The 27,575-nt window shown below is 44.3% G+C and overlaps 1 protein-coding gene across 3 annotated transcripts; it reads left to right on the top strand.

The window, feature by feature from the left end:
• The first annotated feature begins 3,222 nt into the window (after positions 1-3,222).
• SYNDIG1 (synapse differentiation inducing 1) lies at positions 3,223-27,281 on the top strand. Of its 3 annotated transcripts, none has more exons than XM_088674989.1 (4): positions 3,223-3,552; positions 11,068-11,608; positions 22,054-22,191; positions 25,702-27,281. In XM_088674989.1, the coding sequence occupies exons 2-4, from the start codon at positions 11,126-11,128 to the stop codon at positions 25,858-25,860; spliced, it is 780 nt and encodes a 259-aa protein (XP_088531115.1). In that variant the 5' UTR covers positions 3,223-3,552; positions 11,068-11,125; the 3' UTR covers positions 25,861-27,281. The 3 variants fall into 3 exon arrangements, with proteins under 3 accessions (XP_088531115.1, XP_088531117.1, XP_088531116.1); XM_088674991.1 differs by having other exon boundaries at positions 25,653-27,281; XM_088674990.1 differs by having other exon boundaries at positions 3,547-3,944.
• The last annotated feature ends 294 nt before the right edge of the window (positions 27,282-27,575 follow it).

Below are 27,575 nucleotides of genomic sequence, written 5' to 3'. Positions count from 1 at the left end.
TAATGTCCTAATGGACCAATGGGAAAGACTGCGGAAGGAGGACATGAAATTTACCGCCTGTTACAACTTAAGAGAGAACATATTAAAGATTATGTACAGGTGGTACCAAACACCAGAGAAACTTGCCAGGATGTATAAAAGCAAATCCTCTGTGTGCTGGAGATGTAATGTAGAAAATGGATCTTTTATACATATGTGGTGGAGAAGTCCCATCATCTGCAAATAATGGAATATAATTTATGAAGAACTTAAAAAACTGTTAAAACATACGTTTAGAAAAAAAACCCAAAAATGTTCTTATTAAATATGATACCAGAATATATTAAAACAACAAAAAGGACATTGCTAATGTATGGGATAGTAGCAGCAAGAGTCTTAGTGGCCAGAAACTGGAAAAGTAAAATCTTACCCAGCATAACAGATTGGCAAACTTTAATGTTAGAGTATCTACAGTTGGCAAAAACAACAGGAAGGATAAGAGGACAAATGAGACAAAAAACACAGAAGGAAAGGAGGATGTTTTAAGAATATTTATTGAATAATGGTGTATCTGAAATCCTAATAGCTGATCTAGGCTGAACCTGGTACAAACAATAAGAAATGAAATGACAAGTAGATAGTTATAAATGTGGGAAAACAAATTTGTGGGAAAAAATTATATAGTTATAAAATAGGAAAAACACAAATTACAGAGAGAATAATTGGAAGCGTTGTTTTTATAGTAGCATCTTGTTTTTCTTTTCTTTTTTGTATCCTTTTCTTTACATACTTTTCTTTAGGTAACTTTCGTGTGAATTTTTATACTTTATGTATTTTCTATGCGTATTCTTTTTTGTATATCTTGTTCTCGTATTTTAAAGCATTAAAATAATAAAGAATTTAATTTTTTTTTAAAAAAGTGCTGGAATGTAGGAATCTCAAAAGCTGAACATAAACAGACTGCCCAGCCTTAATGCCATTGTTCGTACAGGTCTGGTTATCAGGACAAAGTGCATTCCTTCCCTCCTCCTAGTCCTGCCTAAAATGGGTTGGACAGAGGCTTCAGCTCATGAAGGTGACAGTGACCAGCATGGGATAAAGAGCAGAGAGGGCAAGCTCACACCAGTAGCAAACCATCAGGACAGAAAGCTGCTCTGGGGTGGGGGGTTGCGCATGTGGGAATCTGTGGGCTGTTTCAGAAATGATTGTCCTATTGCAATTCTGGGCTGCATCAATAGGAGTATAGCATCTAGATCAAGGGAAGTAATAGTACCACTGTATTCTGCTCTGGTCAGACCTCACCTGGAGTACTGTGTCCAGTTCTGGGCACCGCAGTTCAAGAAGGATACTGACAAGCTGGAACGTGTCCAGAGGAGGGCAACCAAAATGGTCAAAGGCTTGGAAACGATGCCTTATGAGGAACGGCTTAGGGAGCTGGGTATGTTTAGCCTGGAGAAGAGAAGGTTAAGGGGTGATATGATAGCCATGTTCAAATATATAAAAGGATGTCATATAGAGGAGGGAGAAAGGTTGTTTTCTGCTGCTCCAGAGAAGCGGACACAGAGCAATGGATTCAAACTACAAGAAAGAAGATTCCACCTAAACATTAGAAAGAACTTCCTGACAGTAAGAGCTGTTCGGCAGTGGAATTTGCTACCAAGGAGTGTGGTGGAGTCTCCTTCTTTGGAGGTCTTTAAGCAGAGGCTTGACAGGCATATGTCAAGAATGCTTTGATGGTGTTTCCTGCTCGGCAGGGGGTTGGACTGGATGGCCCTTGTGGTCTCTTCCAACTCTATGATTCTATGCCTTCAGGGCTCACAGCCTCCCTTGCAGACACACCCTGGAGAAGAGTGGACAAGACAGAGAATAAATCCTTGTTCCAAAGCCCAGCAGAGTTGCCTACAGTAGAGGCCCCTTCATCCCTACCAGAGACCAAAATGGCTGGCTTCCCTCTGTCCCAGGAGACAATGGAGGAGTGTGCCTTTGGGGGGGTCAGATCAAGCTGTTGGAAGGTTACAGCATCTGTTGTGCCTGTAGAGACTGATACAGGACAGATATGTTTTGTTGCAGCTGGCGCAGATTAAGGTGCCCAGTTGTGCTGCTACAGATGCATCACAGCATTTCTTTGCTTTGCATTCCTCCCAGTGGTCATTTCTCTCCCGGTCACTGCTACGAACTTGACTGCCTGTTTCCAGGCACAGAGGTCGTCTGCAAGGGATTCCCACACAGTGACGGCGAAGTTGCTGGCCTTCATGTCATGTTTGCAGACATCTTTGTTAACACAGAGTTGATCTGCCAATTGGCCTGGTGCTGGAGGCCAGCTCCCCATAGAGCACGTCCTTGAGGATCCTGTCCAGTGGGTTGTTTAAGAGACGGGTCTCTTTTATTTCCTGAGAGGTATCCTTACTGAAGAGTGGTGGCCAAGGAAGCAGGGAGGAGCTTGGCTGAATCAGGGCCAATTCGGACCCCTGGCCCCCAATTTATATGTTCGTGAGTTTCTGGGGGTTAGCTTGCATGATGCCTGAGTCCCTTGAGGTTCTGGATCCAGCAAGGGTTAAAATCTAATGGAGGATTCAATTGTTGAACTGACCAGGCAAGCTTCTTCCTGAGAACTAAACCCTGGGTAAGCACCTGGAACCCCTGGAGTCTTGCACCGTTCGGAAACTGGGGTGCTATGCAACAATATTTTCATCCCAGCATTCTGGCCAATGAGCATAACATTCCAGCATAGTTTGGCCTGGAAGGAGCAGGGCCTTCTCAGTGCCTACTCTCTCCCAAAAGAAGTTCCTTTAGCTTTCCATTCCTGCCCTTTTCAGCATCAGAAGATTATCGTTCTTTTTCAGAAGGCCTTTGACTTTGGAGCACAGCTTGCCTTTGCTCTCTAGTCTAGTCGGGCTGCTGCAGTAATGTGATTTGCCTGTTTTACTGGAAGCTGAGTCGTTGGTTCTCTGCCGTAAAAGGCTTTGATGGGTTGTTGTCTGGGCGCCTGACCACGTTTGCTTGCCTTCCATTACAGCAACGCCATAAAACTTCCGGCACTGTGCATCGCATGCGTTTCGCAGATTTGCGCCGACGTTTCGCCACGGTTCGCAGCTTCCCGCGGGCGGAGAGGCCGCCTCCTGCCTAGCTCACTGTCGCATGCACAGCCCTGAGCTCCCTCTAGGACCCGGGGGGATCTTTGCGCGCACCCCCCCGCCCCTCTCCTAACCGATTCTCGGTGCAGGGGTGTAAATTCCTCCTGTCAAGCCACAGATGCAGCAGCAGCGGCGGCGGCGAAACCTTGCCGCTCTCCGCTCTCCCCGGGCTGCGGCGCTGCGCCCTGGCTTGCAGCCTTCGTGCCATGCGGCAGCTCCTACTGCCGCTGCCTGCGACTGTTTCGCCTCGGACTGCTTCCGATCCGGTGCGGAGCTTCTCTGCCTAGAGCCGCCGCCCAGGGCTCCACTTTGCGCGCTGCCCTGGGGCGCCGCAGGGTGAGGCCGCCGGCGGAGCGCTTGTCCTGCAAGTCCCAGCCTCGACCGCCCGCCCGCCCGCCCGACGGAGGTCACCTTGCTGCGACCGCCGTTTGGCCCGGAGGTAAGTCCCGGGAGGGGAAGGGGGAGAGATGGAAACTGCGTCCGTCCCGCCTATGCCCCAGCCAAGACGGGGCGGGGGGGACGCACGCCTTTGCCTTCTCCCCGCGGTTCCGAAGTGGCGCAGCACTGCGGGGAAGGACCCTCGGGACTTTGGAGGGGGGGAACCCAGCTCTTGGGACCTCTGGCGGGCGGCGGGGAAAGACCCTCGACGAAGAGGCTCCGGCAGCTCCCCGCAGCAGCGAAGGTTCAGTGAGTTGCCTCCTCCTCGGGCGGCGGGTCCAACCAACGACGGCAAGGCGAAGTCGGCAGCCAGCCGCTTCTCCACGTCGTCGCCAGCCCCGATCTTTCGGGCACGCACGGCCCCCGCGTGGTTTCGCTCGCCTGGCCCTGGGGGTGAGTAATCGCGTGGAGCGGAGCGGCGCCCCCGAACTCGCGTCTCCTCCTTTCGCTGGTGCGCCGCTTCGCTTGCCGGGAGACGCGGCGCTTTGGGCGCTTCTGCTCTACTGTTGGGGTCCTTCCACCCTGGGAGACCGTGAGAAGGGTCTACCCCTCGGTAGAAATCCATTCAGGTATGGGCTGTGTGTATGGGCTTTGGGCGAGCTGCAGTCACAGAAAGGTAGAGTTGGAAGGGACTCCGAGGGTCATCTTCTAGTCCAACTCCCTGCAATGCAGGAATCTTTTGCTCCGCATGGGGCTCGAACCCACGACCCCGAGATTAAGAGCCTCATGCTCCGCCGACGGAGCTCTGTCAATAGCACAGGCGCATCGGGAGCCACATCGACGGGCTCCTCCCGAATGAGACGCATCAAAGGGGATCGTCCATGTTAACTCGGAGAAACAGCAGGCGGGATCCCGCAGGCAGGGAGGCCGGGCAGCAGCTGCGGACCAAGAGGCGCCTCTTCTGGCTACAGCAGAAGAGAGCGCTGTGAGCTGGCCTGGTGCAATCTGGCAAAGAAGGGACTGTCGAGAGCGCTCAGCTCCAAAACCATTTCCAGTGATTTCTCCCCAAGGGAACATGCTCAGTAAACATCTCTGTCCTGGGAATGAATGGAGAAGATTTAAGGGGAGATGCTAAAGGAAGTCCCTTTGGCAATGTAGAACAAACTTCTGTGAAAATGACTAACAACACATTCTTATGAAAGTCTACTATGAAGTAAGTCCCAATGAATTCAGTGGGCCTTACTCCCAGGTTGCAACTTATTAGAGCAGCTAATAATAATAATAATAATAATAATAATAATAATAATAATACGCTGCCCTTCTGGCTGGGTTGCCCCAGCCACTCTGGGTGGCTTCCAACTCATATAAAAACATAATAAAACATCGAACATTAATAGCAACAATCTGATCCAATATTTAAAAAGTCACAACAATTTTAAAATAAACAACTTATATCAAATAAAGCAATATTCAATAATCCATTAGAAACTAATAGTAAACAGTAAAATTAAACATCATCAAATAATAAACTGTTTACACTTATCAATTACAATAATTACTAATCTATAATCAACAAAGGATACAACGAATGTATTTATTCTTCCCCACCCAGAGAAAGGGGTTGCTTTTGGGGAGCATGCAGGAGCTTGCAGTGTGGAGGAGGAGGTGAGGAATTGAGTGACCGTTCTTCAGGAGTGTTGCATTATTAGATAAATCCATTACCTTATTATATACCTACCTTATTGTGCGCTTTTGTAGCAAGCGGCATTCTAATGTGTCAATGATTGCAAACACAGAGGCAAAGGCTGTTGGTTTTTTTAATAGATTTAATTAACATAAAACACAAGAGCTTGATTTTGTGCCCACAGAGTTTGAGTGAGTCTGTGTGTGGAAACATGCAAAACTGCAGCTTCTGCTCATGGTTTCGCCCAACCTGTTTGCCATATGGGGAGAGCTGTGCGGTGCTGAGCCTGAGCATCAGGGCAGAAGGTGACAGAGTAGATTCACACATTACTCTGCTAATGAGGAAAATACATGTATTTCAGACCTTGCTTTACTTGTTTTAGAATCCTGTGGCAGCTTAAACGTTGGCATGAAACTGTGGAGTTGCAATACAGTACTATCCATAGAATCATAGAATCGTAGAGTTGGAAGAGACCACAAGGGCCATCCAGTCCAACCCCCTGCCGAGCAGGAAACAGCATCAAAGCATCAAGATTTCAGTGGATATCCAGCAAAGGATTTAAATTGATTTACCAATGCCAGGCTATCTGTGATATCAACAACAGTTTGCAAATTACGTACTGTTAATTACATAAATATCACAGTACTTGATTGCATTGCATTTCCCTCTGGCCATAGATTCATGCATCTGTTGAAGTGACCTGTGTAGTCCACAAAGCTTATGACACAAGAATCTGACCTGTTTGCTGCAGCAGGCTAACTGGGCTACTCCTCTGTAAATCTTCCACCAGAGACCAATAAAGAGATCAGGAATGAGATGCTCCCAAGATTGGTTTAAATTGTATAGCTGGTATACCCAGGTAAACTAAGTACAACTGCTACTTATTCTGCTACTTAAGACATGAATGGGTTAGCTCTGCTTGTATCTCTGGTGGTGCAACAGAGTTCATTTCCTTCTACACGCAAAACAAGTACGTGTTTCCTCACTTCTGAAGGTTAACAGGCAAACCAGCTTTTGCACTGTAGTCTCAAAATGCACTGTTCATGCCGATAGCTGGGTATGAACAATTTAGGGTTGCCATGTTTTCGGAGCAGGATCCTGGACTAGATGAACCCTTGGGCTGATGCAGCAGAGTCCTTACCTAACCTCTCCATTTGGGATACCCGTCCTCTTCCACTGAGCTCACTGCTTTGGGAGAGGGGCACACTGAGTGGTGAGGGAGGCAGGGGACTCCTGGCAAGTCAGCCAGATCAACCCTGGCAATCAGTGGGGTAACCAATATTGCAGCCAGATCACTCTCACTATCCTTGATAGGAGGAGTCTTTGATGTGACTGACTAGAATCATAGAATCATAGAGTTGGAAGAGACCACAAGGGCCATCCAGTCCAACCCCCTGCCAAGCACGAAACACCATCAAAGCATTCTTGACATATGCCTGTCAAGCCTCTGCTTAAAGACCTCCAAAGAAAGAGACTCCACAACACTTCTTGGCAGCAAATTCCACTGTCGAACAGCTCTTACTGTCAGGAAGTAAAGCAAGCTACTAGCGGTAGCTGTGTTTGTTTGGTCACTGTTGTTTGGTCATGTCTGCAGGTTCAGAAACCAATTTAGAATTCTATAGCAATTTGCAAACTTAGCTTCTTAAATGAATGTAGTAAAGTGGCCTTAGTCAGGTCAATAAACACCATATGCAAGGGTTGGTTTTGCTCTCTGCATTTTGCTTGAAGCTGTCGAGCGGTGAAAATCATGTCCACTGTTCCCCTTTGGGATTCAGGAAGGGTAGCCTTGGATATTTTTAAGAGACAGTTTGCTAATATCTTTACAATAATTTTGCCGGCCGCAGCTAATAAAGAGATGCTTCGATAGTTTCCGCAATCCACTCAATCACCTTTTTAAAAAAGATTGATAATTTTGACATCCCTAAAGTCTGCTAGGATCTCCTCTGTCTCCAATATTTTTTGATGGGCTTGTGAAGTTGTTGTGTAAGTTCAATTCCACCCACTTTGAAGACTGGCAGGTATCTCATCAGGTTGCTGGCTTTGTTGTTTTTCATTTGGTTAATTTCTCTCCCAGATTTGGAGATACTGCAAGCTCATCTCTAATTTGTTTTTGCAGAATTTGTGAGGACACCTCAGCAGCTACGGGGGAGTTGTGGTTTAGGAGGTGCTAGTAATGTTTTTTCCAGCGCAGTTCGATAGCTTCTTTATCTTTTAGAAGTGTGGTCTGTAGAGTGTAGGGGGGTTATACCATAATTTAATGACCCATAGATGGTCTTTGTGGCTTTAAAGAAACTCTGTACATCATGAATGTCGGCTCAGTGCTGGATCTCTTGAGCTTTTTTTTAAATCCACCTGGTGTTCTTTAGTTCTCTGGTTCTTCTTTGAACCTCAGCCTTAGTGTTGGCATAGGTTTTTTTTCTTAGTGGCACAGTTTCTGTCTCTTTGCCAGATCTGAAAGGCCTTCCTTTTCTTGTCAATCATGCGTTCAACCTCACTGTCAGTCTCATCAAACCAGTCCTGGTGTTTCTTGGTTTGGTGTCCAATAGTTTGCTCACAGGCTGCAATAATGGATGTTTTTAGCTTGGTCCAGTGTTCCTTGATGTTATCAGGGAACTCTGAAAGGAGATGGTCCTTAAGAATCATTTGGAAGCAGTCCTGCTTAATAGGATCTTGAAGGGCTTGAGAGTTCATTTTGCCCCTTTGAGTCTGGCACATTGACATGTAAGAACCCCAACAACCACTTTTTTGAAGTTTTTTAAGGATAAGAGGCAAGAGGGCAGAGGTGGTGGAAAGCAGAATGGTGCTTCAGGGAAGCAAATCAATAATTTTAGAAAGTGAGATTAGCCTAGGAGTTCATGGCACAAACCTAGGGTTGTCTTCAAGCAATGCAGCATCTTGGATGGTCATGGGAGGGGGGGGGCCATGAGGGACAAAGCAAGATTGGCAGCTTGGGCTCTGATGGACAGGTGACTCACCGAGGTTGCACATAGCACAGAAAATGCCCGGGGCTGGAGGAGGAAGCAAGCAAGATAACAAAAGGAAGGAGATGGGAGCTGTCAAAATTTTCATTACTGCCGAGTTGACCAGTTTCCCTGCCATAATACCAGTTTGTGTATTGGAAAGGAGACGCAACCTCTTTACATGATGGAGGACTAGTGAAGCTGGGTCATCTAAAGGGACTGGTTCTGGGTTGGCCAGAATCATGACCCAGTGCCAGCGCTTTCTTTAGGTGCCAGTTGCAGATCTGTCTCTTGCTTCAGACGTTTTTGCATGCTGTGGAAGTGCCGATCTCTGTGGTAAAAAGAAAAGCCAACAGACAGTTGACATTTTATCTAATTTGATGAGTGGGTACAGGACTTTGTATGTTTGTTGTTACCCTTCCTAATGTCTTACGATGGAGGGGGGGGGCGGTTACAAGTCTCATAAGTGAATGAATAGCTAAAGTACAGCAATCCAACCCCAGGAAGGGCCATAGGTACATTGTGCGGCAGTGAGAAGCTTGTGCAGCACTGTGATAAGAGAAACAAGTTCTACAGAATATTTTCAGCCTCATATGTCATTGGGACACATTACCAGACATGATATAAAAATCTTAACAGGAGTGTATTCCCACCCACCCTGCACATTTAAAGAAGGGTGAAAAAATACTGTCTCCTACAGAAATTAATTTCAAACACACGTGGTTAAAAACCTTTGTAATTCAGGACTCTGTAATGTTCCTGAGAATCCCGTTTTTATCTTGCTTGTGTTAGCTGTTCCTGAAAGGGGATTTTTAAGCATTAAGATTTAATTCCTGTGTGAAATGCAGCCCTGATTTGCCTGATAAACCTGCATTCGTTTTATGTTCACAGCAGGTTATGCCATTGTAGTGCCAAATACAACACGAAAAGGTTCTACTAAAAATGGTTTTTGCGATTCTAGCTTGACTTTCCTTTCCCATGCTAATGCAAGTGTGTAAACATTTGTCAATTGAATGAAATTGGGTGTTAGAACATAGGAGACGTGGTGGGGGTAAAACAGCAGTCCCTCTAGACTAGGCATCCCCAAACTTCGGCCCTCCAGATGTTTTGGACTACAATTCCCATCCTCCCCGGCCACTAGTCCTGTTAGCTAGGGATCATGGGAGTTGTAGGCTAAAACATCTGGAGGGCCACAGTTTGGGGATGCCTGCTCTAGACCAGGACTACTCAAAGTGGTGGTTCATGAACTAGGCACTGGTCCACAAGCCATTGGCTGTCATTCCTCAGGGACAGCCAAGGCTGGGGGGAACGCTTCAGGGACCAAATATGGTACTTGTACCTGGCACATTGGGGTGGGGGAATTGCTAGTCCACCACATCAGATAGTTTGAGAAGCAGGGGTCTAGCTAGACCATATTGTGGTCCAATGTCATCTTGCAGAAGGGGGAGCAGGTGCTGAGTTTGAGTGAATACTAACTTGACTAAGTCCATTTAGTGATAATTATGTAAACCTTTTCCTGTTGTAAGCCTCCTTGAGCATAGAATATAATAGAATAGAATAGAATAGATTCTTTATAGTCATTGTACATAGTACAACGAAATTGAATGCCATCCCATAAAACAAAACAAAAATACAATTACAGCCACTCACACACATAAATACATACACACTCATCACAACTCCCCAAGATCATATTATTTAGTTACAGCATTTAAGATGCATAGCTCTTGGATAGAAACTGTTCTTTAATCTATTCGTTCTTGATTTGATTGTTCTGTATCTCTTGCCCGAAGGCAACGGTGCAAAAAGACTATATCCAGAATGAGATGGATCCTGTAAAATATTATTTGCTTTTTTAAGGCAACGGGAATTGTATAGTTCTTCCAGAGATGGGAGAGGATGACCAATAATCTTTTGGGCTGTGGTTATGACCTTCTGGAGCACTTTCCTGTCCATGACTGTGCAGCTGGAAAACCAAGCACAGATAGAGTATGTAAGAATGCTCTCTATGGAGCCTTGGTAGAAGGACACCAGCAGTCTCTCACTCAGCTTGTTCCTTGTTAAAAGTCTGAGGAAATATATTCTCTGCTGGGCCTTCTTCACCAGAGCAGTGGTATTCACGCTCCAGGTCATACTCTGCTCTATGGTAACACCCAAAAACTTAAATACAGCCACCCTCTCCACCTGGTCCACACCAATATACAGGGGCTGAATGTCCGGCTTTTCCTTCCTATAGTCCACCACCAGTTCCTTGGTCTTGGCCGTATTAAGGACCAGATTATTATCTCCACACCAACCATAGAGCCGCTCCACCTCGTCCTGATAGGCGGACTCATCCCCCCATAAATGAGCCCCACCACAGTGGTGTCATCAGCAAACTCGATGATTTTGTCGCTGGAGTGGATAGCTGTACAATCATACGTGTAGAGGATATAGAGCAGGGGACTCAACACACAACCCTGTGGGGAGCCGGTGTTGAGGCTAAGGGCTGTGGACATATATGACCCCACTCTAACCCTCTGGGGGTTAAAACCCAAAGACAAATGGAGATAAAAAGTCTAAGCGCCTCTAGTTTGGACATCAGTCTAGGGGGGAGGATAGTGTTAAAAGCAGAGCTAAAATCCACAAACAGCAGCCTCGCCTAACTCCCCGGCTGCTCCAGATGGGACAGAGCGTCACAGATTCCATGGTTTTAACTATGGAATAGGTGGCATACAAATATAGTGATGGTGATGGTTAACAGCTCTGTCTCTTAGCCCTTTCACTACAGTATCTTTTCAATGCCATGAGAATCCTCTGTTGTGAAATAATTTCCGGCCCTATCATTTCCACACAAGAAGCAAATTGCCCAGGAAAAGTGATTTGTAAGGCCTAGGGATGAAGGAGGCTTTTGTGCTAATTTGTGGTTTTTATTCCCTTCCCCATGCCTCAGGGTATAGGATCTCTTCATCCCATGGGATAACCGTCCACAAAGATTCCACTTCAGGGAGATGGTAGAGGAGAAGGAAAACAGGATGGATGGCTTGGTTGAGCAGAAGAGTGTCGTTAAGCACAGCAAAGCCGCTGACGCCAAGAAGAGGAATGGGCTGATTAACACCAGAAACTTGATGACCGAGGGCAGGGAAGGTTTGGTGTCTGTGTACCCCACCCCCCAGTATCCGAGTCGGCAGATTGGTGCTCTCTACTCTCCAGGCTACCCACGGAATGACCCGGTGCAGCAACTCCTTGACCCCAACACACTACCACAGAGAGTGGAGTCCCGCTACCACCCGAATATCATCCTCTATTCAGAAAGCATGCTGCGATCGTGGGGAGAAAGTGTGAGTGCAGAGTGCTGTGAAACGACCTTCATTGAAGACAGGTCACCCACCAAAGACAGCCTGGGATACTCTGTTAGCCTCTCCACGGATGAGATCAAGATCCATACCCTCTCCTATGAAGTGGAAGAAGAGGATGACTTTCAGGAAGTAGAGGTTAGGCAGGTCTTCTTGTCATTAGTTGCAGGAGTTTTTCTATGATGTGGTCTGGTCCAATGGTATGCCTTTATTATTACACGATTAAAGACTACTTGGAGTCCAAATGGACCACCAACAGAAGAGGTTGCCCGTTCCCTCTCTGCATGAGTGGCTACTCTGGGCTACCATCCTTCCAGCTGGTCTCCCATTGCAGGTGAGTAATTCTGCTACATCTCTCCATTAGGTCACGTATTCCCAGTGCAGAGACATAGCAGAATTACGCAGTCAGAGAATCCTTCCCTGCTCAAGTGGTGAGTTTGTTTTGAAAAATACTGTATATTTTAAAACAAACTTAAAATAAGTTTTTATTTCTGTTTTTCAGGTGACACCACTAAGATTCTAGTGTTTGTGTATTGCTGTTTATGTGTTTAATTAATACCAGTGTGGAAGAATACATATAGTTGAAACATGTTCTGTTTGCTCAGAGTGGTTGTCAGTCAACACATGTATTTAAACGAAGCTTGTACGATGGCAGTTCTTAAAATGGTGTGTGGCTTCAGTGTAAGTGAAAAGTCATGAGTAAAACCCACTGGATGTTTCCTCAAAACTACCTTCATTTTCAGTTTGTGGATTTTTAGGCTACACTTGGGACAGTCCTGAAACATCAGGTGGGGGAGCAGGTAAATATTTGGCTCCCTGCTTGGTACTTGCAATATCCTCTTCCTTTGACCATGTGGTGTAGAGTAAAGGAAAATCTATTACAAAATCTCTCTCTCTCTCTCTCTCTCGTATACGCACACACACACACACACACATTTGTGAATTAGTCTGTGTTTTGCTACCCAGAGCTTAATACCACATGATCTTACACACACCCTTTCAATTGAAAACATGGATTTGGAGAGGATCCCTAACTTGGCAGAGAGAGGGACAGACTGTATCAGTACAGGACATAGCATTTTACATTGAAATACAGGACAATCCTGTATTATACAGGACAGGTGACAACCCTATGAGATGTCCTAAAATCCTGAGAGAAAATAGACTGCTATTGTTTTGTGTCTTTCATTTTTAAATTTTTTATTTTGGAAGCAAATGAGACTCTTCCCTTGCAGAGCCCAATGCAAGCAAAGTGAAACTGTTTTAATTTCAGTTGTTTTCAATGGGATACATTTAAGCACATGTGAAATCAATGAGACTCGAAGGTACTTTGCTTCAGTTGTAGTCTCGTGTGCTGTCTAAATCTTTGTGGAAAGCAGTTAAAGTACTGCAATACAAATTGTACTGGAATTAATATTCTTGCCTAGTTACCCAGCCATCCCTAATATCATTGCTCAGATGCAGGATCCCTAGCAGACAATTATATTAGTTGCCTGACGTTGTTCCAAAGATTTGCTCCTATACATTAAATAGTGCCAGGAATACATTCTTCAGCCAATGAAAAGCCCCATGCCGATAAGGAAGCAAATTACAAAATGTGTATAGAATATAAAATGAAATCATGCAGGTCTGGATGCTGGCGCAATTTCTTTTCCATTGCACAGTCGTTAGATGTTCTCGATATGTTCTTTTTGATTTCATTTTTGCAAAAGCAGAAAAAAGTCAAACTGAATGCTGTTATCTGATTGATTTATTTTTTACTAAGATTGGGAGAATCATAGCCCCCCTCCCTAAAGTCATGCTATCATTTTAATTGAAATGTAGCTCTCAGGAGAAATTGAGAAACCAGGGGTGTTTCTCCACACAGCCAAAAATTTTAAAACAACAACAACAACAAAATCTAGTTTCCTTTATCTCAGCAGCCAATGGTGCCATCAGGGCAGGACTTTGGGTTGAGGTTCAAAGCCCAACTGAGATGAATGAGCAGGGCTGGCTTGCCATATTTTGAAGTAAACAAAGTAGTAGCCATCAAAACAGGAATCCTCCATTAAGTCCAGAGCCTAAAATTATCCAAGTGCACCATCGACACCAGTCCATGTGCACAAAAACCTCCAGCATTGCCCAGGTGTAAAACTTGGGTTCATTGATATTTAGTCTGCTGACTGGCTCAATTTAATTAAGACAGCCCATGAACGGAAATAATCTTGCTTTTCTTATACTCTCAGCCTGGTAAAAAAATAAAAATAAAAGGGGAGGGGGGACCACAGTCTTTAATGGCTCAATTTCACATCCCTTAAAATAAAAAAAGTCTTTCTAAGCCTTTTTCTTCATTTGGCGAGCCTCTGAGTTGCTTCTTTGGCAAGACTATCACCAACTATACATTGGAGTTTAGATACTAATTCTCATAGGCAACATTCCTCTCTGTTGGTAGCTGATGCATTGGTTTGAGTGACTTTTTCTTGGGAATATGTTTGGTGTTCTTTCTACTGTTACTCTCAGCGAAGTGCCTAAATTAGGGGTGGGTGGGGAGCTTCAGGCCTGGGCACCCCCACCCAGCAGTCAGGAATGTCCCTAGGCTACGCTTCCTCTCTAGGTCACATTATTCATTGGCCCTGCTCCATGCTCTCCCCAAGTACTTTTGTCTTGCTGGAATGTGTCTTTGAAGTGTGATAATGCCTCTTGCTTGCCAGCACAGAGAACTAGGGCGAGGCATGTCACCGACTGTGCAAATGCAGTCCTATTGCCTCTGGCTCAACCCTCTGCTCACACAGCCCCTGGGATGTTGCTCTCAAGGGAATGCGGCCCTCAGGTTGAAAACTCTTTCCCACCCCTTGTCTTAAATAACGGTGTCCTTCCAAAACATAGTTCAGAATGCCTCCTAATTCGGATTTTTATCCAATGTGTCTCTCCTTACTCGGTTTCATGCCAGCTTCCAAAATTCTAACGTGTTCTTATTTTTAGTGTCTTCAATTGCATCTTCAACTGTTCGCTCTTAAGAGTTTCTGATCACAGTACTGATCTACACAATGCAAAATGCTGATACATTGGAGAGTTCTGTTTTCTCCAGGAAAATAATAATCTGTGCTTGCACTGAAACCTGTAGAAATATTTTTAATTCAGCCTCAATGGTAATCTTGAGATTAGTCTACAGATCTGAAGGCTTTTAACTAAACATTTGAATGAGAGCAAGTATTGGAATGGAGAGAAGAAACAAAATGTTTTAGCATGGTGTAGCTGTGGGTGCTGTATTTAGTTTGAGGAGACCCAAATTCAATCCCTGCACAGTGTGAACTTGGACCAACCATTATCACATTGCCTAATCTTCCTCCTAGGACTGTTGTGAGGATAAAGAGGCATGCATGCCAACCAGAGTGGGAACTTGTTTCTGATACACACCTGGACTGTAAATTCCAGGTGTAGCCCTGACGCTCGCCATTGCTTTCTTGCCAGACTACCTTCCTTGTCTATTTCCGTCAGACACTTTCTTTTCTGTGAACAAGCTGTCAGTCACCAGCTGGCATGGCTGAGAAGGAATTCTCCCTGGATTCCTGGTTAGTAGCTAGGAGCTAGTGCTTTCACCAGGTAATTTTAATAGCAAATTACATATTTATTGGTATGTAACCAGGTTCACCTGTTCTGCACTCAGTGCTCTATTCTATTCCCCTGCTCATGTATTGAATCAGCGTGCGAGATGGAAGCAAGGGCACACTGAGTGCCCACCCTCCACACGCCAGCTTCCTCTGCCCCCAGTAGCCACACATACAGAATGCGCATCATGCTTGAAGGTTTTCACACAGTCTGGAACCCCAGTTGTATAGGATTCTTAATTGTGCAGAAGTCTTCACACATGCAGCTATACCCATGAAGACTTATTTGCTGCTGGTGTTTGCACTGTATGCTCAGATGCCAAATGATGAGCACATTGTTTTCTGCTGCTCCAGAGAAGCGGACACAGAGCAATGGATTCAAGCTACAAGAAAAAGGATTCCACCTAAACTTCCTGACAGTAAGAGCTCTTCGACAGTGGAATTTGCTGCCAAGAAGTGTGGTGGAGTCTCCTTCTTTGGAGGTCTTTAAGCAGAGGCTTGACAGCCATATGTCAAGAATGCTTTGATGGTGTTTCCTGCTTGGCAGGGGGTTGGACTGGATGGCCCTTGTGGTCTCTTCCAACTCTATGATTCTATTATTTGTAGAGGCAGAGTAGTCACTTGATTGATTTTCTTTTCTGAAGTGGGCTCCTCATGCTCACAGGGCCCATATTCAAGGGGTGGTGGTGAAATGTTTCTCAGTTATCCCAACAGGAGGGTCACTTGAGACTGGCACGCTAGCTACAGTGGGCAGAAGGAGTGGCATATTAGTAGCCCCCCACCCCACCCTAGACACATCAACCAGCAGAAGGGCTGGAGATTCAACTGCTGGCAGATGAGCTGTTAGTTGGAGTCCCTGTCCATGATACACCAAACTTTCCTGGAAGTTACAATCAGTAAACTTGTGGACTGATTTATGGCCGAGCAAAAATACTGCCACTGTTCTAAATTCATCACACTATGCACAGAAGGTGAAGGGAAGAGAGTTTCGGTGAATTTTCCAGCAGAGTGAAATTATTAGCAGTGGCAGTTTCCCCCCCTCCCCAGTTTCTTTGAAGAGTTAATGCCACAATTGGTGGGGCTCCTTTCAGTATCCACCAGTGGGCAGCTGCCATTTTTGTTTCCCAGAAAGTCCAGAATAATGTTATGTCTGAGGCATTCTGGGAAACAAAAATGGCAGGTGCCAGCTGACGGCTATTGAGAAGAGCCTGCACCATCACTATCTTTTCTTTTTTGTTTTTGTTTTTAAAGAAATTGTTACTTTGCATCTGTCACCCATGATAAAACTGCCCTCACTAAACATTTCAAACAGTTGGGTTGCCCTTGAAATATTTCCCACTTTCATGAATTTCACCCCTCCTCACGAACGACTGTAGCTCCTCTCCAGTTTCATGCTGAAGGTTATCTATTGAGAACCTCTTCCTTAGCCTTAGTCACTGTGCCAAGTTCAGTCTTTTTTAATTTTTAAAATTCTTTGTTCAGATAATTTTTAATAGATACAAAATAATAATAATAATTTAGTAAAAAGCCAAAGAAATATCAAAAGAAATACCACATTTACATAGTGTAAAAAAAACATTTACACCAAAATTGGTAAAAAAGCATACATAAATGAATCAACAACATCACAAAGAAGGAGAAAAAAAAGAAAAAGAAAAAAAAGAGAAGAAGAGAGGGGAAAAGGAAAATTTTTTTTTTACTTCCTATTATTTACAGCATGCTTCCCTTTATGTATTCTTTGTCCATTGCTATATCTCCTACTTTACTTATTTACAGATCTCTGCATTATCTATTATTATGTTTTCTCTTATGTTTTTATTCTAAGCACATCACTAAATTGTTTTCTAAATTTTCTTTCTCCAGATAATCTTGGACATATTTCCATTCTTCCATAATTTTTTGCCTAGATACATTTCTGATTATAGCCGTTAGTTTCGCCATCCTCAAATAATCTATTAATTTTTCCTGCCACTCTTGAACCGTTGGTAATCTATCTCCTTTCCAGTTTGCTGCAATTAGAATCCTGGCAGCTGCACTTGCATAGAGTAAGATATTTACTCTATCCTTTCGTATATTGGATGGGATCAGACTTAATAAAAGAATTTCAGGACTTTTCTCGAGAAAAGCCAAGTTCAGTCTTTTTTCTTGTGCCTCATTCCCTCTGCTGTAGGCACAATCTTAACCCAGGCTGGCTTTGGAGTTATTCTAGAGCATGACAGAACATTGAGATTTTGCATGTGTGTGAGATGCTTTTTATATAATTGCCAAGTCACATCTTTCTCTGTCTCTCTCTCTCTGCCCCCTCTCCCTCAGAGACACACACATTCAATATTTAGGAAGGCTGGTGATGAGGGGAAGTTAGTGCAGACTACTGAGAACACAAAGATAAAAAAGCACACATCCCCAGACAAATGTCTTAGTCTGCAGTCCTACAACACTTACCTGGGAGAAGCCCCATTGAACTCTGAGACTTACTTCTAAATACAGTAGACAGTTACAGGATTGCACTGCAAATCAGGAAGGGGGAGGCTGCAGATTAACTTTATTCAGGCACTAAACTATTTATGACCATTCTGAAGCTGCCATGCATGAATAATGGCTGCAACTTCAAATGATTATGAATACATTAGTACTCCTTTCAGCCATTTACTGCTGATTGATAAATGTTAAGATTTGAGAAATATTGAATAACAAAAGTTCTGAATTATGAAAAGTTAGATTAACATTTCATGGGAGGGTGTCAGTGCACTGAGCTTTTCACTTGAGCTGCCATGCTCTTTTATACAGCAGAAGTGTCTCTTTCCACAGCAAATGTTTGCTGGACCTTGGCCAATTTAATGTCTACAGAATTCTACACTTGATCTTAACAAAAAGACCAAGAAGCATTTTTTTTTTAAAAAAATCACTCAGTATGGTAGTGGAATCTTATTGTATAGACGTCATTTAAAACAAAAACAAAAACAAAACACTCATGGTCTTTGTTGGCTTTACCTTTGCAAGAGATGAAATAGAACAAACCGTTCCTCATTTTCCAGATAGAGTCCAGAACAGCAAATTAAACTCTTTCTCCAAGAACATAGGTAAAGGGTAAAGGAAACGTACTGGGAACCAATGTAGCCCTTTCAAGACCAGTGTTATGTGGTCTCGGCAGCTGCTCCCAGTCACCAGTCTAGCTGCCGCACAATTCAAAGTGTTGGTGCTGACCTTTAAAGCCCTAAACGGCCTTGGTCCTGTATACCTGAAGGAGCGTCTCCACCCCCACCATTCAGCCCAGACACTGAGGTCCAGCACCGAGGGCCTTCTGGCGGTTCCCTCATTGCGAGAAGTGAGGTTACAGGGAACCAGACAGAGGGCCTTCTCGGTAGTGGCACCTGCCCTGTGGAACACCCTCCCATTAGAGGTCAGAGGGATAAACAACTACCTGACATTTAGAAAATACCTAAAGGCAGTCCTGTTTAGGGAAGTTTTTAGTCTGTGATATTTTAATGTATTTTGATGTGTGTTGGAAGCCGCCCAGAGTGGCGGGAGAGACCCGGCCAGATGGGCGGGGTATAAATATATTATTATTATTATTATTATTATTATTATTATTATTATTATTATTATTGATTAGTTGTAGTTTCCAGGTCACCTTCAAAGGTAGCCCTACATAGAGCGCATTGCAGTACTCCAAGCGGGAGATAACTAGAGCATGCACTACTCTGGCGAGGCAGTCCGCCGGCAGGTAGGGTCTCAGCCTGCGTACCAGATGGAGCTGATAAACAGCTGCTCTGGAAACAGAATTAACCTATGCCTTAGATCAGATGGGGTGCCCCCCAAGAGGTCCCTGTTCGAGGAGTGGTATGGCCCTAGCCCCTGTCTGAGCATTGGACAGAAGCCACTCCTCCTGGACCCGAAGCTGAGTCTCAAGGTAGGTCCTGATCCCTTAATCCAATGCTGCACGAAGATCCAATGAAAGGCTCAATTAGCCTGGCAGGCCACAATTTATTCTGTCCCTGGGCACAGGGCCAAGTGCCCCCATTGGTAAGTTGGTCCCGCACCCAGGGAATTGTCCAAGACCTCCTGCCTGTTATTCGTCAGTTCACTAGAGCGGCTCAGAGCCTGTCCACAAATTCGCCTGCCTAGGAGGGCAAACAGACTCAATTCAACAGGGGAGAGGAGAAAGTGTACATAGAGTAGAATGTGTTAAGAACACGGGTCAGCAACCTTTTTCAGCCGTGGGCTGGTCCACTGTCCCTCAGACCATGTGGGGGGGCCGGACTATATTTTTTTGGGGGGTGGGGAATGAACAAATTCCTATGCCTCAAAAATAACCCAGAGATGCATTTGAAATAAAAGCACACATTCTACTCATGTAAAAACACGCTGATTCCCGGACCATCCGCGGACCGGATTGAGAAGGCAATTGGGCCGCATCCGGCCCATGGGCCTTAGGTTGCCTATCCCTGGTTAAGAACATCTCTTCAGCTTTCTGCCATTGAGAAACTACTACAACTAAAAAGAACTTGATTGTGGTTATGATGAGCCCCATTTTCTTTTTCCAAAAGCAGCCAAGATTAATGTGCAAGTTCTAAATAATGCTAATCATAAAGATGAAGCCTGAATGTATTCCCCTTTTGGTCAAATGCTTTCTCATTTTGTGGAAAGCTCAGTTGGTGATGAACAAGAAAAAAGTGTCAACTTGCCTTCTATAGTCCCACATACTGTGGGCTAACCCTGGCTTCTTAGAATCATAGAATCTTAGAGTTAGAAGGGACCCAAGGGTCATCTAGTCCAACCCCCTGCAATGTAGGAATCTCAGCTAAAGCATCCATGACAGATGGCCACATGACCTGGAAAGCTGTCTGCAAACAAATGCTGGCTCCCTCGGCCTGAAAGCGAGATGAGCGCCACACCCCATAGACGCCTTTGACTAGACTTAACCATCCAGGGGTCCTTTACTTCTACCTTTTTTACCTTCCCCAGATAATGAAATGTATTCTAGAACTCTCTGGAATGGATGTAAATGGCCATCAGCCAGAATTTCCCTTGAAACACTAACATTGGCAATTGATTCCAAATGCCTGGCTGTTGTTGTTGTTTTGCTTTGGGGACAATTCCCAGAAATGAACGGAGCAAGCTTGTTTTTCTCAACAGTTCTTCAACCTGGCTAAGCACTCTAGGCTTCATCAGATGGATGTGTTTTGGGACCTGCCTTGTGACTCAGAAGCCTCCTTCCTACTGCAACCAAACCATCTACCAGTGTTGTTGTTTTTCATTTCACAAAGTGGCAACCTTATGATCCATGTGGTGACTCATCCTTCCTTGTGTTAGAGGTTCTGGGGAAAGGGAGGGTGTCCCTTTCCTGGGAAGGACAACTGAAGGCAGCCTGTGGGCTTTACACCACCTTCTCTGGGTTTAGGGGACTTTCTGTCTGAACTTGAGAGCTTCTTTATAATGCTGTCCACCTCTGAAATTCAGGATTACCACCATCACTCACACAGGTCCCTTGGCTTACAGAGGCAGATGGAAGAGGAGAGACTTCTCAGTAGGTAGCCTTAAGAAACCACCAGTCTGTACCTTGCCTGCCCCAATTCATATTACACAATCATGATATTGACCTGCCTTTAACATTTGAAATGTGCTACGCACTTTCTACAGCCAGGGTTTCCTTTTCTTTCAACAAGAGCACGCTGCAGACTTAGACAGATTCCAACAATTTTTTTTACAAAGACAGCCTATCTTGAGACACAATGGAGTGCGCCTGGCAGGGTGTGTGTGTGTAGTCAAACTGCTGCAGTAGCAGCACTGAAGGGACCAGCCCCAGGGTGCAAGCTTGAAGGTCCTCGACTGCCCAGATGACAAGACCCCCACCTCAGCCTCACTGATGTGATCCAAAGGAAAGCAGAGCAACACGTTTGGCACCAGCTTGGCTTCTAGAGCTGCCGGAAGGACATACCTGCCAAGTTGCTGTCAGAGAAATAAGGGACCGGGCCGGAAATAGCAGACCGGAAGTAGCGCTGCCGCCATTTTGGAACTGGGCGGAGCATGCTCAGAAGTGACTTTTGATGCTGCTTTGCCCACTTCCAAAATGGCCGCCGCGCCAGAAGTCGCATTGCAGCCATTTTGGAACTGGGCAGAGCAGCATCAAAAGTCGCTTCTGAGCATGCTCCGCCCAGTTCCAAAATGGCCGCCGCGCCAGAATAAACCGGGGGGAAACAAAAAAATCCATTTTTTTCAGCTAGGAACAGCTGGAAAAACGGGGATTTCCCGGGGAAAACGGGAGACTTGGCAGCTATGCGGAAGGAGGCGTACAAGACACCACCCAACTTTCTTAAGGACTCTTTATAATGTTAGCCTAGATATATAGCTAGATACAGAGCCTCTTAAAAACAGGCAGCAGATTCTCTGAGGGCAACTTGTGCAGCCTTCACAAAACCATATCCCCGGTTTCAGCCACAGACCCTCAGCTGTCTTTCTTCCAGGTCCGAGGCAAGCTGCCTGTTTCACTAATTCACCCCCTCCCACTGCAGAGCACCCACCTGAGACCCCCCCCCCCATGCTCATCTGAGAAAGCCCCCACAGTTGCTAGGAAATAATACATTTTTTGTCAAGGTTCCGATTGCTTATTCCCAATGATCAGAGCAGCCAAATTCACAACAGTATTATTAATAAGGTGTGCTAGTTTTTAACGAAGCTTTTGGCTAGTCAGTTCAATTTTAAGGAGTTATTTTAATCAGATATCTTCTGAAGATATAGAATAATAGAATTGTAGAGTTGAAAGGGATCCTGGGGGTCTTCTAATCCAACTCCTGGCAGTGCAGGAATCTTTTGCCCAATGTGGGACTCAAACCCACAACCCTGAGATCAATCAAGAGCCTGATGCTCTACCGGCTAGCTATCCCAGATATATAGCAAACTTTAAATAAATGACCACAGATCCAAAAGGGGCAGGCAATAAGGATGTGCCTCTCTAATCAGTCTCCTCTTCACGTGCCCTTCCTCTTGCTGTTCCAGAGCGATTATTCAAGTGACACCGACAGTGAAGACCATTTCCTTATGATGCCGCCCAGGGACCACCTCGGACTCAGTGTGTTCTCCATGCTCTGTTGTTTCTGGCCACTGGGAATTGCTGCCTTCTATTTGTCACATGAGGTAATGTAGAATTCCGTTATCTCAGTTAGCAGTGTGTGCAGGCATGCACTGCCCTGTTTATGCTGAGGGCGTGATGAAACCATGGACTGCGTAGACAGAGCTGAGTATGTAGGTGGCAGGGTGACCTTGTGCCTCCATTTTTATTTCTGTGTAGCAACTATTCCCCTCCCTGGTCTGATATTTTAAGCTTGCCTTATCGACTGTACTCAGGAGTTCTGTCCGTTTCATGCATTTGAAAGAGAGGAGATAAATTCTCAGCGCAGGTGCTTGGGTGGCTTTACTTTAGGCTAAACATGCAGAAGATTGTACTTAAGATAAGCTCACCATGCAAGAGGTTGGTTGTCAGAAGTAATAATTTAGAATTCCGAAGCTTAACTTATTAAAATTTGATATATCACTGAAAGTTTCAACCCTTCAAAAGAAGAGAATCGGGACTGAAAGACCAAGGGGAAATGTGTGGGTGCATGAAGTATAAGTTGAAAGCAAACACAGTACAGTGGTACCTCGCTAGACGAATGCCTCACAAGACGAATTTTTCGCAAGACGAATGCGTTTTGCAATTTCAATGGAGACTCGCAGACGAAGTTTCCTATGGTGTGCTTTGGTGTGCTTTTTTCGTCCCATAGGGTGCCTCGCAAGACGAATTTTTTTTATTCGTCTTGCGAGGCACCCTATGTGAAACCGCACTTCAATGCGTCCCTTTGGGAGCTGCTTCGCAAAACGAATTTTTCGCTATACAAAGCGACTCGCGGGACGAATTAAATTCGTCTTACGAGGCACCACTGTATACAGGACTATAGGATGTGGTTATTGCATGGGGCAGAAGTTAATGTGGGCACTTTAATGTATAATGTCTATACCGTGTTTCTCATATTATAAGACACGTCTTATATTTATTTTTTCCTCAAAAAAACACACTATGGCTTATTTTCAAGGGATGTCTTATTTTTTTCCTCCTCCTCCTGCCACGGCCGGCATTGCTGCTGCTCCTATCACTATGTCTTATTTTCGGGGTATGGCTTATATTCCTTGAATGCTTAAAAATCCTGCTATGGCTTATTTTATGGGGATGCCTTAAAATATGAGAAACAGGGTACTTCTTGGTGCATTTGAATTTGTAAGTCCCTTAATTTTTCTTTCAAACTGAAGGGCTTTTGATCCTAGAATGCATTCAAATGAAGCACAAAACCAAGATCATTTTTGATGAGAGATCAAAAAAGCATTGAGGCTCTTTAGTGCATTTTCCCCATCTGCCAACATTGTTAATGCAGGATAGAATTGAGAATCCATCTGGTTCCTTCCATTGCTAATTTTAAATGCCTGTGTGAGGCTGTGATCCAGTCCCCACTTACCTGGGAGGGAGCTGCATTGAATTTAGTGGAGCTTACTTCTCAATACACATGTATAAGATTGCACTATGAAACTCAAATCTTTGTTCTCTCACCTGACACCTTTACTATTTCCCACCTCTCTCTGTCCACTGAGTGTCTTACGCTGACTTGTGTTTTATATAGAGCACCTACTTTGTTTCAGCACTCTAGAAATAAAATTAAAGGGTGGAAGGAATGTGCATTCTTGCTACTGTGAATTTGACAGTCACTTTATAGACTGATTTAAGCAATTGGCTTCCTTCTGTTGCAAAAATCCCTAAAAATATACCCATTTTCACGAGCGCATGGCACATATGATCATATAAATGTCACCAGCCCCTATGAACTGCTGTCAGGCTTGCCATCCTGCCACTTGTACAGTGCTATTGCAAATACTGAAAACTAAAATAGTGGAGACATCCTAGGCTAATGAGTGAGGATGCTCTAGGTAATAGACATTTAAAGATGATCGATGCTGAAGGATCCAAGACCTTTACAAGGAAGTCTGCACTGTTATCTTTAATTCTGTCTGCTCTTGAACAAGCTGGCTTGCCCTGTGCTGCTGATGATCGGAATTCCCCAACTTAGAATTCCGTTTGTGTTTTGTGCCTGCTTTTTATTTATTAAAGCTCTTGGCCTGCTGCTGAAAACATTTCAGCCTGAAGACTGTGTTAAATTGGCTCATCAGTCATCTTGATGCAACCACAGTGTGGCCAAGTATATTTTGTTTTTTTTTCTCGAAAAAGGAAACTGCTGGAACTCATAGCCGCTGCAGAGGTGTCCTGCAGGACAGCAAAGGAGGGTTGATTTTGGGGGGTGGCAATGTCGTTCCTCAAGGTCATGTGAGGTGGATGTCTCTGGTGTCAGATTTTCTTCTTTTTCATCATCATTTAATTTGTATGCCGCCTTTCTGTAGTTAAAACCATGCTCAAGACGGCTTACAACATGAAAAGATTTACATAATTACAAACATGACAAAAGTAATTTCCCAGCCCAAGAGTCTGTTCAGTAGGCTCAGCTTTTGTAGCTGGAGTCAGTCAGGGCCTCACCCTCCCAGGCCAGGTAGGAAAGCCTGCAAGACTAGGTTTTCTAGGACTCACAGGCAGGATTTTGCCATTAACCATGGCAGAATGACCTACTCTAGTTACAGCATGCTACAACATACAAGTGGTTTTTTGCAGCTCTTTTTCATTTCATCTGGGCTTGTGTCAAAGAACTTCCCAAAGGATTGTTCCATATGTAATTATTGGGCAGGGGACTGCCATTTTGAGTTTCCTCTTCAAGCACCAGAATATTTTGGGCTGCCCCTAGATGTACTGATGTTCACTGTTTGTATGCACACATGTTAATGAAGGTAATGAGGTTTATTGCAAGATGATATTGTACTTTGACATTTGTATTTTGCATGTGATCAAGGGGGTGGGGGAGAGATTCTGCCAGATTTTAGCAGTAAAAGTCATACATGTCTACATAATACAGTGAGTATGTCCTGGAATAAATACACATATATTTTCCCATCCATGGGTAGCTAATCTTCCCCTGCAAATTGCAATCCTACCTGCTACATTGTGGGTGGTGAGGAACCTCTGAAAAATTGAATAATGAGGCTGCATGTAACATTTGTGTTTGTGTGTATTTGTGTGTGTGTGTGTGTGTGTCCACACACACACACACACACACACACACACACAGTATTTTTCCATGTAAAAGACAATGTTTTTTGCTTTTTTAAAATGGTCAAAAATTGGGGGTCAATTATTGTGTGCACAGTGCCAGTGCTTTGAATATTTAGTAAAAAAAAAATATTATTTGGCATTTAAGAAGTGAGGCTGCAGCTTAATGTGGTTCATCTGTTTATGCCAAAAATGGATACCAGGTGGCAAAGACAACAAAATTACTAACTCTGAAAGTCCTATTCGATGCACCAGTTTGTCTGTGACAGGGCAATCCTTTATCTTCCTGTGCTTGATGGAATGGATCTGACTTTGTAGTATTTGGCTATTTCTACCTTAGCACCAGTTTTAAAAGCCCAAACTATACGGTATACAAAAAAAAGGCTAAAAAAATTAATTTTCCTCTTTAAATTTGCAGAGTGCACCATATCCAGGTTTACTAAAGAGAGCTTTTCATCCCCTTACAGACAAACAAAGCCATTGCTAAAGGGGACTTCCACCATGCAAGCTCCAGTTCACGACGAGCCCTCTTCTTGGCTGTGCTGTCCATCACTATCGGAACAGGCATCTATGTAGGGGTTGCCGTGGCGCTTATAGCGTACCTGTCCAAAAACAATCACATATGAAACTTACAGAAGTGGACTGCTGTAGAACGCCACAGGAGGCCATGACATTTCAAATATCACTTGTTTTGATGGTAAGAAGGGCTGCTGTAAATAATTTTGTACGATTTGAATTCTGAAGAAGAATGTTCAGGGTCTATACACCCCCCTCCAGTTCACTTCGAATGTTGGCAGTACAGTCATTGCGAGAAGCCAAGAAATGCAGGTCCTTTCCTGAGATCCAGATATACGTCTTCAGAGCTCGTTGCTGTTCTGAGCTGGACCAAACCCAAAGGGAGCTCTCTGTCGCATATATACCCTTGAACATGAGGTTCATCTGTCAAAAGGTGAGAGGCATCTAAATGTAGAGACCTAAAGCTCCACACAGCTGGCTGTTTCCTACAGAAGAAAGGCGATTCCTCTCTCAGCTTTGGATGACTGAGAAGATGAAACAGCTGGTTCCGTGCATATTCATGACCATGGCTCAAATACCACCTGCAAAGTGAATGTCATTTAGGAATAGCAGGAGCCCTACAGGGGGGGGGAACCAAAATGATAAGTTCTTCTGGTCCATCACATCCAGAGGTGAGACAAAATGAGGCAGCAGATTTGGGGTGTTGAACTCATGGAACAAAGCTATTGTGAAAGCTTCCTGTGCAAGCTGCGTTGAAACCAAAATGAGGTGTGCAGAAGTGCCGTCACGTTCTTGTGCAGCTCCTGTTCATTTCAGTGGAGCTTACATTGAGCTTCTTGGTGCATTGCTAATGAGAGGATTTGTCCCTCTCAGGTGCCAAAGTGTCTTGGGCTGGCCCTGACCCCACTCTGAAAATGACTGGCTTGCAAAGCATGTGGCTCTTTCTGGCAGCATCTCTCTTAACAAAGGGGGCCTCTCCTGCAACTTAATATAAGAAGCCTGTCCACAGATTGAATGACAAGGCATGGAGTTCCACATCACAGCATGGACCAAGAGGTCTGGTTACAGGACCCTGGAGTGTCAGCCTGATGGTACAAACCTTCGTTCTTGGTTTATGGACTTTCAGTAATGCTGTGAGACATTCCCCATTCTCTAGTAGTGATGTTCGCCTAAAATAAACTCAAGTGGGCAATGGGCATATTGAAAAGAATTAATATTAAAAATCAACTGAAAATAAGATTTATTTTGTGTATTACTGTGCTTCTGTTTCTCTGGTGTTCTTCTGATCTCCTGAAGCAACACCTTACTTAGCATTTTGCAGATTTTTGTGAAACCACTCGTTGCAATGAACCATTGTATTGATCTCTATTTATTGCTTTTAATCAAGGCTGTTAATCTGAGGTCCTGTTAACACTGAATTTGTTTATTTTATTTTCCATTTTTAAAAAGTGCCGCTTGAAATTAAAGGGCATACAGATGTGGAACTATTTTTGTGCAAGTTTAGGAAGTTCATTAAAATATAAGAAATGCAGATGTTGGTTCATGTAATTTGCCTACTTGATAGAAGGGGAGCAGGGGGCTTTTACCTTTTACCTACTTGATAGATCTTGCGCAGTCAGTTAGCAAAATGTGAACAGACAACTGTGACAAAAGTGATGAAAGAGGGTCATTTTACAACATATCCTGCAGGAAACGTTTGTCCAGATACCTGTATAAAGCCTATACCAATATCAAGAGACTTTGTTATAAAATTCTGGGCCTTTACCACAACCTCCCTCCCTAAATGACAAGGGCATTTTACTTGGGGTATGTATATGCTTCTACA

Source organism: Zootoca vivipara, chromosome 8 (assembly GCF_965207765.1).
Source record: "Zootoca vivipara chromosome 8, rZooViv2.hap1.1, whole genome shotgun sequence".
Lineage (NCBI taxonomy): Eukaryota > Metazoa > Chordata > Lepidosauria > Squamata > Lacertidae > Zootoca > Zootoca vivipara.
Note: the sequence above shows the minus strand (reverse complement) of the source record. Positions and strands in the feature narration are given on the sequence as shown.

Coding starts and splice junctions, on each gene's coding strand:
- SYNDIG1 (XM_088674989.1), top strand. CDS start 11,126: ATGGTAGAGGAGAAGGAAAACAGGATGGATGGCTTGGTTGAGCAGAAG. Junction 11,609..22,053: donor ATGACTTTCAGGAAGTAGAG/GTTAGGCAGGTC, acceptor TTGCTGTTCCAG/AGCGATTATTCAAGTGACAC. Junction 22,192..25,701: donor CCTTCTATTTGTCACATGAG/GTAATGTAGAAT, acceptor ATCCCCTTACAG/ACAAACAAAGCCATTGCTAA.